This window comes from Heterocephalus glaber, unplaced genomic scaffold, assembly GCF_053883595.1.
Source record: "Heterocephalus glaber isolate CG9 unplaced genomic scaffold, H.glaber_assembly_v1.0 deba00001579, whole genome shotgun sequence".
Taxonomy (NCBI): Eukaryota; Metazoa; Chordata; class Mammalia; order Rodentia; family Bathyergidae; genus Heterocephalus; species Heterocephalus glaber.
This window is the reverse complement of record NW_028258360.1, coordinates 1,046,833-1,059,384: the sequence shown is the minus strand read 5'-3', so window position 1 is coordinate 1,059,384 and position 12,552 is coordinate 1,046,833. Positions and strand designations below refer to the sequence as shown.

At 34.1% G+C, this 12,552-nt stretch overlaps 1 protein-coding gene and 1 non-coding gene across 20 annotated transcripts in view; one reads left to right on the top strand and one right to left on the bottom strand.

The window, feature by feature from the left end:
• The window catches only part of Pcca (propionyl-CoA carboxylase subunit alpha), a 399,147-nt gene that overhangs the window by 177,254 nt on the left and 209,341 nt on the right, over positions 1–12,552 (bottom strand). For all 19 annotated transcript variants that reach the window (XR_015443859.1, XR_002387412.2, XM_087193202.1 and 16 more), the window contains 4 exons: positions 10,871–11,014; positions 9,516–9,590; positions 5,098–5,166; positions 3,242–3,317 (listed from right to left, as the gene is read on the bottom strand). Coding sequence is in view for 17 of the 19 variants with exons in the window: in XM_087193202.1 (XP_087049328.1) it covers positions 3,242–3,317; positions 5,098–5,166; positions 9,516–9,590; positions 10,871–11,014 (364 nt within the window). In the remaining 2 variants the exon portion in view is untranslated. The remainder of the gene's footprint in view (positions 1–3,241; positions 3,318–5,097; positions 5,167–9,515; positions 9,591–10,870; positions 11,015–12,552) is intronic.
• On the top strand, positions 11,875–11,951 carry Trnat-agu (transfer RNA threonine (anticodon AGU)). The gene has a single exon. It is a non-coding gene; the product is annotated as a tRNA-Thr (tRNA).

Sequence of the window (12,552 nt, the reverse complement as noted above, 5' to 3'; positions counted from 1 at the left end):
ACATTACTTTCAAAGGATCAAAGGGAAATGTGAGAAAAGAAAGATATACCAACCCCTCCTTAAATTCCCACTCTTGAAGTTAGTGTACTTACCTGTTAATATGTTTTCTTACACCTAGTAGAAACTACCTGCAATTAGGGACAGCACACTCATTCATTCAAAAAATACTTACTTATACTAAATAAACACTCTCTCTGCCCCGATATATATGGAGATATATATCACCTACCATGTGCCAGACACTATTAAGCACCACTAACATGCACTTAAGCAAGATAAGCACCATCAGTGCCCTCATCCTCCTAATATTCTTATGAAATAATCCAACATTTAGCCATGAATTACACAATCAACACTTTACTTTCCATGACAGTAAATGCTTTGGAGAAGTGGGGGACAGGTTGCAAGGAGAGCACATAACCCCAGCACACGGGACTGGGAATGACATAAGATGGGCTTTTAATACTGTTTACGGTTTAAAACATTTCACGTCACCAACTGATTGATACTGATTTCTGACATTCGATTTTTAAATATGTGCTTTCATAATTGTGATGAGAGAAAGAGAAAAAATGGAGACTTGGGGCCAGGGATTTAGCTCAGTGGTTCCACCACCTGCCTCGCAAGCGCAAGGACCTGAGTTTGATCCCCAGAACCAAAAACAAACAAAAAAAACAACAAAAAAAAATGGGGACTAAAGTTATTAGGCCCCTCCATTTTAAAAGGCGGAATATGAGACTCACAGAAACAAAGTAATAGGACAAAAATCACAAAGGAACTAAGTGGCATCAGGACAAGATGTGGGCCGAGGTCTGTCTGATTCTTTCTATTACCTTACAATGGCTCAAAGGCAGAAATTTCAAAGTAAGCCTGGATCTATCTGTTTAAGGAAATACGTTTTTAAATGTGATACATGTAAAGTTAAGACAAAGGCATCCTTCTTGGTATTTAAGTCAATTTTTTAAAAATGCGACTGTTGAACCTAAAGTGTAGTAAGTAGTATAAGTAAATTGATGGAAAATATGTTTATTTAAGTATAAAATGTTGTATCATAGTGTATTCTGTAAATGCAAAAGAATATTCCTTTCAGATGGGGATTTAGCTCAGTAGTTCCAGCGCCAGCCTTGCAAGCGCAAGGTCCCGAGTTCAATCCCCAGTACCAAAACCAAAAATAACAAAACAAAAGAATATTCCTTTCAGAATCCAACTAAAGAGAATAACTTTTAGTTGGGATTAACACTCCTCTAATATTTTGATAAACTGCCAAATTCCATTCCACTATGTTGTATTACATAAAAGATTAATGGAGATGTGGTTTGACAAAATATTCTTACATACACTCTTCTGAATTCAAGATTTTATCATTGATGCTTACTGCAGTAAAACCTAAATTAACCAAGATTTAATAATTCAACAGCCACAATAAAAAAATTTCAAAAAAAAAGGAGGGAAACCCCAGTATGATACTGTTACAATACATTAAAGTTTTCCAGTAACAGACATCTAAAACAACTTATTTATGTCTATGTGCACACAGTTACACACACTCAAATTACACAGGTGTTCCAAACATGCATTACTATCATTACGGGGAGTAATATTTCTCCAAAAAAAAAATATATCCTTTCAAAGCTGAATCTATGGACAAAACATGTATTTTCCAGTTAAAATAGTAGAACAGAGTAAAGTTATAAAGCTAAGAAATACTCCATAATCACAGCTACAAAGGAAATAGAGAATGCACTGGAAAGAATCTGAAGGAGACTTTGTACATTTTTAGTTGTTTTGGATATGAATGTTACCTTCTTTGTTTTAAATATGTATGGGTTCACTTCAAACTTGACTGTTTTCCTTTAGTTAAAAGGGATGAAACACTAGCACAGGAGATTAGAATCACATCATCATTTGTTAGTTAACAAATGGGAAGAAAAGAGGCTGATGCAAAAAAGGAAAGAAGGGAAGAAATATCTACTAATCTAATAAGGAAGAGAAAAGATCAGGGAAAGTATGCACCACATAATTTAATTGTCATTAGATGAAAATGAGCAGGAAAAGGTAGATGTGTAAAATAACAAGCCACTAAATGCCTCTGGGATGCTGCTGTATGGTTGTACAAACTGTTCACTGCACAAAGGCACTCAAAGGGCCAAAGCAAGGGTCTGGCACGCTCCAGTACTAAGCAGGGCTTCCTGTCTCAAGGTGGGATGTGCCCTGAGAACAGAGTCACCCCGTCCCTCTACCCAACAAAGCTCAGATCACTGGACAAGCCTCAGGACCGAACTGAAAGGGAGACCTTTTGAAACTCTCAAAGGATTTCAGGGAGATGGTGCAGTCACAGCCCCTCACCGTTCTACCTTTCAGCTGCCAAACCTAGTTCCCAGCCCTACCACGATAGTCAGTGTAACTTGAGAAAAGAGAAAAACCATAAAGTAGCCAGCTTTTTCTGCAGAATGTTCTTAGACACTCACTATTAATTCAAAATTAAAAGTGAACTTATATTTTACTCTTTAAATTTGATGTTGGTGATAATTCATATTGAGTGAAAGTAACCTTTGCATTACTATTGGAAAGTTGCTAATACAATTTAGAATGATCTACTCCTGAAAGGGGGCACATATGATTTTTCTTTAATTATTTAAATGTAACGGCTGCTCCTATTTCACTTATCACTACATACTCTAAAGCCTTGTGGGACCACATTTTGTTAGGCGTTACAACTGTCAGATATGTACATGGGGAAACAAAATTGCATTTCCTAGAAAATAGCCTACATCTTACTCTAACCAGAAGCAAATAGCCATTCTCTCTACTCCCCAATTTAGTTGATGTACATTACTATGTTTTATATACCCACACACAACTTGCCTACTTTAAACAAACAAAAAGCCCCATAGACAAAAATATAGCAAACTTGTTATCAAAATGCATTAGCTAATGGTTCTTTATTCTAAAGTCTCTCATTTTACATATAATACATAACTACAAAATACTACATGTTCATTTAGGAAAGATTATACATCGTAAGTTTAATTAAATAGCTTAAGATATACAGGCAAAGAACAGGACTGCTAAAGAAAATGAAACACCTATACTTAGTATATCAGTTTAAGCTTTTCTAATTTCTATTTAAATACATAGTAAGCAACTGTTTCACACAGTTCTGTAAGTAGTAAAATTTAAAAATGTTTTCTAGAACTGAATACCATACACGATAACAGGACCACAAATGTTTGGAGTTTACCTCGGATAACATAATTATCCAGTGCAGCTTCCATTCTCTTCAGTGCTTCAGTTCTATCAGAGCCATATGTGATTAACTAAAAGTAAACAAAAAATATTTCAGCTATCAGTTAAATGATATAGTAAAAACTAAATACTTCACAACAGATTCCACAAGATAAATTCTGAAATTTCATACTGGTTTGGTTTTTAATATAAAATATGTCAATTGTGATATTTTTGGGTAAATGAATATTAAAACCATGCTATTTCAGACTTTTCTCTTACATTTCATTATCATAGTAAAGAGCTATTTGAAAAAAATAAAATTGTACCAAAAATAAGCACAGTTTTAAGGAGATACATGAGAAAGTTTTGAGATAGGATATAAATGTCTGGGAGAGTGATAGGATTAGGAAAGACTTTATTCCCCTATTTTCTGTGGTTTCCAAGTTTTATACCCCAAACAGCTACCATTTTCATAACTGACTAAAAAGTAGATAAACATTTAAATATGAAAGTGAACAGAATAAAAGGCTATTTTTTTGGTACCAGGGATCGAACTCAGGTCCTTAGCTTGCGAGGCAGACAGTGGAACCACTGATAAAAGGCTATTTTAAGAATAGGTTTTAGACATAATACACCTCAGAAGTAAAGGGTATTAGTATTAGAAAAACAAAAAGGGCTTATTGTTGTATATAATGTTGTGCCTATTTATATGTATCTCATATAGATTAACAAATAACAGCTTAACTATTCATTAACAATTTTTCGAGTATTTTGTTGGTCCATCTATAGATTGTAATTCTTTTAGCAAATTTTATAATCCCTTCAATATTAAATCAGTTTGAAAATTAATTTATAGTCTATTTTTGTGAACAGAAATATATTCATCTAAAAATGGAATCATGGACACCTAATCACTATATTTTATGCATTTTGCTTTTAAATTAAACAGTGTTTTTCTAACAAGCAAAAAGACTTAAGGTTTATTTTAACAATATTAGTGTGAAAAAGGAAGGATATAAAAATAATTTGTTTACTGCAACCATAACTACATTAAAAAGTATAGCTAGGGGAAAAACCATCTTGAGAAACAGAGTTTAATGAAGAAATCATTCCTCAATATAGAGGTAACATTTCAATGAACACAGGATTTTCAAATGAAATCCATAGTTTTAAACTACTGCAATAATTTAGTCTTAAGATTGTAAAGATTGAAAATTTTAAATAGAGCTATTTATTTCATCTGGAAAGTTAAACTTGGAAAAGTTGGGAAATTACATCTTATACTCTTATATGAAACTTAATTGGACTGGGGTTACAGCTCAGTGGTAAAGTACTTGCCTAACATATACAAAGCCTTAGGTTTGATCCCAACACCTCAGGGAAAAAAAACTTAGTTATGTCTAATCTATTTAATAGTAATTTGTGAATTTATAATTAGCACTTTGTAAATTGAGAAGGTCAGAACTATTCTAACAAACACTACCCAACTTCGTAGTACCACCTGCCACTGATACTTTCACCTTAAGCAGTTTTCAGGAATGGCCAAAAAAGCAACTTTATTCCTCTCATTGCAATAAATGGAGTTGTTGCCATTGGTAAGGTAATGGTGTGTGTATGTGTGTGTGTAGGTCTATGCATATGCATGTGCTCAAGCACACTGGTGATGGTAGAGGTATGATTTGATTGGGGAGTAGAGTATTACAAAATAATGTGAACTTAAAGTTTCTCAAGAGAAAAATTCTGCTTTCACTTTTCTACCAGTGCATAATTATTTGTTTAATAATAGAACATGATTCAGAAAAAGGCTCAAATATGTGCATTATTTGTTCAGAAGAAAACCAAAAGAAACCATTAAGAACTAAAACTAACTTTGGAAATCATAGGATCATAATAAATGCTGATGTCACTTCCTGGCTGGATGCCACTGTCAACACGGACCTGGGGAGAGAGAATGAAAAAATAAATAAATAAAAGTACTTCATATTGGACAGACTTTTTAAACCATAAATTTAATTTCCATGGAGTAAAGGGATGGAGTTTCACTCTCAAATAACATTCCAGACTTTTGGAAAATAGAAAAATAACCTAAAAATACATCAATTGAGTTTGATCTGTTAATACACACTATAACTTTTTGTTATTGTTGTTCTCACACTAAACAAGGAAGAACAAGGAACAGAAGAGGGAAGGAAAGTGGGAAGGGAAGAGAGAAAGAAAGGGGAAAGAAATGAAGAAAGAAAGGGAGGGAAGGAGGAAGGGACAACAAAGTCTCTGTATATTGCTAGGTCAGGGTACGTCTGGGGTCTTTCTGCCAACAAGTAGCTGGGATGATGCCCCTCTGGAAGGCCCTTCCCACTGGACCTCTGAGGACGCCAGGCAGGCCCTGGCCAAGCCCACCCCTAAGCACCATAGGCACCAGGCCCAGCCTTTCAAGTCTGCAACACTTTCCTTTTTTGCCTCACCCTCTCAACTACAAAATGGTATTTTTCTGTTTCTATTAGTTCCCTGAGGCATTAATGTTTACACAGCTTTTCTCATGCCTTTGCTTTGTAAGGACACAGCCCCAATCAGAGTTCTGATTTGGCGATTTTTACGGGGTGGGGGGAATCAGCACAAGTTCAAAATATCTTTTGAAGAGTTTGATTTCTGTTAACCAACCAACAAGTTACTTAGGCCATCACTGATTCTTGTTTTCATCTCCCAGCTTGACATCAGCAGTAAGGCACAGAGGTTAGCCATGTAAAACTTTTTAAATGAGCAGTTTGCTGAGGACAGAATATTTATTAATTATTGTGACTAAGTTTTGGAACTTGAAATATTTAAAAGCTAATCAAAATACTTAAAGAGTGTCAAGCACATCTCGGGGTCTTGAGGACAAAGGAATTCAATCGAAGCTGCTAGAACAGCAGGACTTTGATGCCCAACATTGTAAAGGGGTAGGAAGAGAGGAGCAGAAATGTGTGTAGCCCATCACCTGTGGGAAGAAGCCTTCCTAATAAACAGCAGCTCATCTGTCTGTGGCAAGGCAGACAAAGGTCAACACAGCGGCTGTTAGGCCTTTAATATTTTAATTTAGGCAATTATCAAGGGGCCACATGAGAACCTCTTGTCTACCATATCCACATGAGGGTATGATGATGGCTTCATTACACGGTGACATCAAAAGATAAGCCATGATCTCATTCTCTTTTAAAAATCATTCACTATCATTCTCTTAGTAAGGTTTTAAAACATAACATTATAACATACCCAGAGGGCTTTTCTTTCTGTATCTGCAAACACAAAAATATGGATATTTGTATTCACATTCATATATGAAAATGTTAACTTTAAATGAAGACCATTCAGCATAGTTACAAAATACAGTTGGCCTTCCATTTTCTTAAAACATACTTTGAGGCATAAACTAAGTTATATGAAATTCAGTGTTGATAAAAACTTAAAAAGAATTAATAAGGCAACTTTGAGGGCAATAAAATCACAATCCAACTTCTCCTTACATTTTTTTTTTTTTAGTTCTTTTATTGGTACATTTTAGGTATACAATTCGTTTACATTTATCATTGGGTGTTTGTACCTGTACATGATATATCTTGGTTCTTTTTTTTTTTTCCTTACATTTTAATGGCCTCAAAATGGCAAATGGCAACTAGGTAAAATAATAGAAAAGATACCTGTGCATTTTCATTTTCTTAGTTTTAGTAGCAAAGAGTTGAAGAGCTAATTCTAAAACCATGTCACCTTTAAAATCAAAGTATATTTGCTACAAGCTGTGCTTAAAATTAAGATACTGGCCTTAAATATATCTATCATTTGCTACATAAACTGCTACAAAGCTGGAAAGAAATTTCACTGTTCAGCCTACTGGTAAAGTAACACAGGCAATAAAGAATATTTATGACATCTCTTAGAGTTCATAACTTAAAATTTCAATTACCTTCAACATTACTATCCTAAAAGTTAAGTTACTGAGGGCTCCTAGATATAGCTATGTCTTTGATACTTACTAAAATTGTGAAAGCATATCATTTTAATTTAAAAACATACATGGTAAAATAAAAATGTTTTATATATAACACATGTAAGCAAATCAACATTTCCAATTTAAAACTGTAACAAAGCATGAAAGTCCTAATTTATAATTTACAGCTTACCCAGTTTTTCAAATAATCAGCTATATTTCTATTCTTATCAACCAATTAAAAGTCAAATCAATGCCCATTTTTCCAGGGAAACAAAAGCTATATAAATTATCATTAAATACCTTAAGAATAAAATCAACGGAACCCCAACCAAATCTTTGAACACAATAAAATTGTGATTTGAAAGTAAACTTACAAAATATGATGATCAAAAGTCAAAAAGAAAATCTTCATGTCTGCCATATCAATACATGTCAGGCTTAAAAATGCTTATGAAAACTATAAACTATACTTAACTCTGAAGTATCCAAGCATACTGATCTAGTTTTAATAAGGCAAGGAGGGACAACAAGCAACAACGACCACAAAATACCCAAGCACCTCTGTATGAGATTCTCAAACCACTGCTCACAAACCTCTAACATAATTAAAATTTCTTCCTTCAGTACCACAGCGGACCCTGGAAACTATCAGACATCTCCCACTCTTTATTCTCAATTCACCTCTCCCTTAAGCACAACTCCCAGCCCGCCATGTCTACCTGACAAGTGACAGCCCAATCTGATTAAATGCTTCCAAGGGAGGGGACTCGTGGGCCTCCATGACAGGCCAAAAGTGATCACCATGGAGATACATAATTACAGCTGTCAACGCATCTACTGTCCTGCTGACATCAATTTGATTGCTCCCAGCAATAATGATAGACAAAGCTTAGTGTGCACTCTCCTGCACCCAATCACTTTATCTATTCCTTGGTCCATTTAGCTGACATGCAACATTCACACAAGCAAATAACAGCAGTAAGCAGAACATTTAAGGCATTTTAATTGTTTTTTCTTTCTATGGATGGCTCACAACTGCAAATGTTATTACATAAAACTCCTGCTGCAGCATTAATTGAAGAAAGATTCGGTGGGACAAAGACTGCAGGGGGTAGAGTTTGTCCATTATCACTTGTACTTTCAACAGGTCTCACGTTTGAAAATTGCAAATTGCAAAAACTTGCGAGGGCAAAATGTTTGACATCCTGTTAGCTATTACAACATGGTGAAAACTTCTAACAACTAGAGTAATCATTATGAATTCTTATTTAATACTTTTTTGTTTGATTAAAAAAGTGTTTAGCTATGTCCCTATGATACTTGTTTTCTCATCTGCTATTTAACATCACATAATGCCTGTTAAATCTTTACAATTTTTTTTCTGCCTTCAGGCTTTGAACACAGCATGGAGTCTCCAAGCCCAGAAAGGGTCAAGTCCCTTTAGAAAGCACATGGACAAAAACAATTTAAAAAGTGAAATAAATCACATATCCAATAACATCTTCAAATTCAGAATTCTTCCTGTAATCTTTCACCATCTTCTTGCCAGTAATCAAATGGAATAATCATATTCACAGATGGTACAGCCTTGTCATCCACCAGCTAACATAATGTCATATATATATGTACTTATTACCTTGATTAAGAGAAAGGGTATGTCCTTGTTCTTTTTATGCAACAAAAATTATTTAAAGAGCAATTATTAAATATAGACAACTGTGAAATAAAATGGACAGTGGTCACTTTTTCTCAACTGATGCAAATAACAAGTATTTTTTAAATATTTCATAGAATGAGGCACATTTTGCTTCCCTTAATCCAATTCAATTAACAAGTTGATTTTTTGTTTTGAGTTTCCTGATCTCTGACTATACAGAGAAGTTAAGTTAGATTTACTGAAAAGTTTAAATTGAGACACATAAAAATAGTCATTTCCCATTCTTAGGATTCCATGATCTATTTCATGATGATTTTCAAGAGACTGATAACCTTGCAAACTATCATTTATGCAATCAGATGTTTCTGAGCTCCCCCTGTATAAGTGAATTCTAACTTTCTTGAACACTGTAAGTACCCAAAAGTTTTATTTATTTATTTGGTACCAGGAATTGAACTCAGGACCTTGTGTTTGCAAGGCAGGCATGATGTCACAGAGCTAAATCTCCCCCCCCCCCCCAAATTTTTTTAACTCAAAAACTTAATTCCCCATGAATTTCATTTGTCCTTCAGTATACACTCTTTGGGGTTGACTTACTTTAACATAAAAGTATAACACAAATCAAGACTTTAATCCCTAAAGTGATATTACAACTTAATGACTTACACCAGGTAGATGTATAGGTTCTTGGTATTGAGACAATCTCCCAACAGACGGTAAACCAAAAGACTTGTAGGGGTCCTGAAAGTTCAAAGGCAAGAAAGCACAGTCTTTGAAGTATAAATCAGCACAAGCAAGGTTAAATACAATGAAGAAGCATTTATAAGTCTAGTTTTAATATACAATATTTACCAAATCACAAATTTCAGAATATTGCTGCTGTCTTATCCTCTACACAACTTAGAAGTATATTTAAAAATCAAACAGAAATGCAAGCAGAGTTTAGCCTGACCTTGATCATACTTTATTGAAATTGGTAAAATTCCAACTTTTTATAAAACTTCTTAGAATGCCTAGGGCAAAAATAAAATAACCTAGGTTCTACATCAAAACATACTCAAGTTCAGAACAACAAATGTAGCTCACTAAAGATATTTGTTTTTCTTACTTCTCAAAACAGCTCACATATGGTAAAACTTGAGAATCTGGGTTCTTCAAATAAAGACCTAAAAAGAAACTCTGCACGTGCTTCTAGATATGTATTCCATTTGTAAATATCTTAGATCATCCAAATAATAATAAATAAGTTCATTATCCTAAGAAAGGCATACCACTCAACATGTGACAAAAAGCAAGAGCAATAATAAGCACAGCAAAATATATTTTTAAGCTACTTAAAAAAGATTTCAAAACAACTTTCAGGTTCTTAATCACACATACTACTAATATTTACATTGACAGACATTTTGTATGTCATAAAGTAAAAGTACAAATGTTATTCTGTGTTCTTGTTTTAATCATTTGAGAAAAGCATTTTCAGATGTTGAGTGTGCTATTGTATAATTTAGATAGTTATAAAAGTATAGAACTGACTTTATGAGTAAAACAATTAAGAATACATGTTTTATCAAAAGCTTTATAATTTATATTTCAGTTGTTACTTTCATATAATCATGAAGGACAAAATTAGAAAAAAAAATACCAACAACTAACATGGACCCAGGTTAGGCTCTTTTAACATTACTTCTTGCTGACGCCAGCCTGGAAACAAGCAAAAAACAAACAAAACAAAAACGATGATTCATTCACACTCAAGAATATTTATCTAATGCTTTGTTGACTCTTAATGGATTCGTAGTTGTTTCCCTATCCAAAAATACATGAAAATTAACTGAACTCAATTCTTTAAAATGAGTTAATTATGTTAAAATAATTTAAATTTTTTTCTGGTATAATTATAAATTGCATAATCAAATACTTGACACAAATATAAAACCCTAACTTTACCTGTTGTTTAGCTGCACCAGGTCTCCTGACTCTGGGCACAACAACCATCCTTCCTCCCAACATCATTCATTTACCTCAGCATAAACCCGACATTCCACTGCCCAGCCGTTGATGGGAATATCAGCTTGTGTGTGCCTCAGAGGGTAACCCTTAGCAACACGGATCATTTCTTGGACTAGGTCCAGGCCAGTAACGCATTCTGTGACAGGATGCTCAACCTGTAAGGCCAAGATCTGACAGTCAGTAGGTGAAGAAAAAGGTAAACAGAAACAAGAAAAATTTCAAATGTTTCTGGGTAAAATGAAGTCAATTACATTAAATATTTAATAATACTTAAAACCATCAGCAAGAGGGCTGGGGATTTAGCTCAGTGGTTTCGTCACCTGCCTCAAAAGCGCAAGGTCACGAGTTTGATCCCCCGTACCAAAAAATATATATATAACGTGGTCCACAGATCACGGTAAGAAAAACTAACACCTAGGAAGTATTTATGGAGAATTTATATTATTTTTCCCAATTTTAAATTACTTGTGGTCCAAAAATGTTTAACAATTTTAATTTGAAACCGATTCTCAACAGAAAAACATATTTATTTTATTACAATTCTCAAAGTGGCCAATTATCAACCTATTGTACTACAATTAACATGGCATCTACCAGGGCAGCTTATGATTTTCCAGAGCACTAGTCTAGCCTAAGTCTTGCCCACTTGCATGCTTTCACTAACTTGTCCTGACAAGCAACCAGATTAGCGTACTCTTGCATCAATGCAGCTTAGCAGAAAGGAGCAGATGGATCCTGCAGGTTGCTTTCCCTCCAGACTGGCCTGGGTAGTGCTTAGCATGCACAATTACAAAACAGCATGTGAATCACTCTGCTCTTTCAGCAAACTGCTGATAACTATTTTGGCTGAAGCTGTCATGGGAGTTCTTGGCCTTGCATACTAACACATGGAATACAAATATACAAAAACATGCACTGACACATAGGCACATGAACAGGAATACATTCCATTATAAAATGACTGATCATTTCCAAATTCCTAAATTTGAGTGAAAATAAAGCCACTTATGGGGATGAAGATGTAGCTCAGTGGTAGAGCACTTGCCTAGTGTACAAGAGGCTCTGGGTTCAATTCCCAGCAACCCTTCTTCAAATAAAAAAGGCACTTATGGCACCAACGAAGTACAGACTCTGTTTGGTCTAAAACCTTGAATCAGTTTTTAAAATTAAAAAAAATTTTGGTCATATTTGCTACTTTGATACTAATTTTTTTCTTTGTGAAGATTATCTTCTAAATCCATTATCACAATAGTTTCTTTAACATGACATGTCATATTTCACACATGGACATAGGAAAAGGTCAGTGAGCAAACGAATTATCTTCCCATCTTCAGCTACACTAATTGAAGGACAGGACTTAGTCATTATAATAATCTTGAAGCTTATTATAAGTAGACAATGCCATGGTCTTTAAAAAAAAAAACCTTGGTAAAAATAAACAGATGGCATCCATAATTAGCTCTGTGTGTGTTATGAGTTTGTTTACAGTTTCAGCAACATTTTAAGACATTTTGACATAATTTTAATGACAAATCATTGCTAAAATAAGCATCTATCCTTTGTAAAATAAATGTGTCACTAAACAAAGATCTTATTAGGCAGTTTAAAATACATATTTTGAAAGTAAATTATGGTTTTTTGAGAAATAAGACTGTCTATGATAAATATAATTTAAAAGGAACAAGAATAAAGC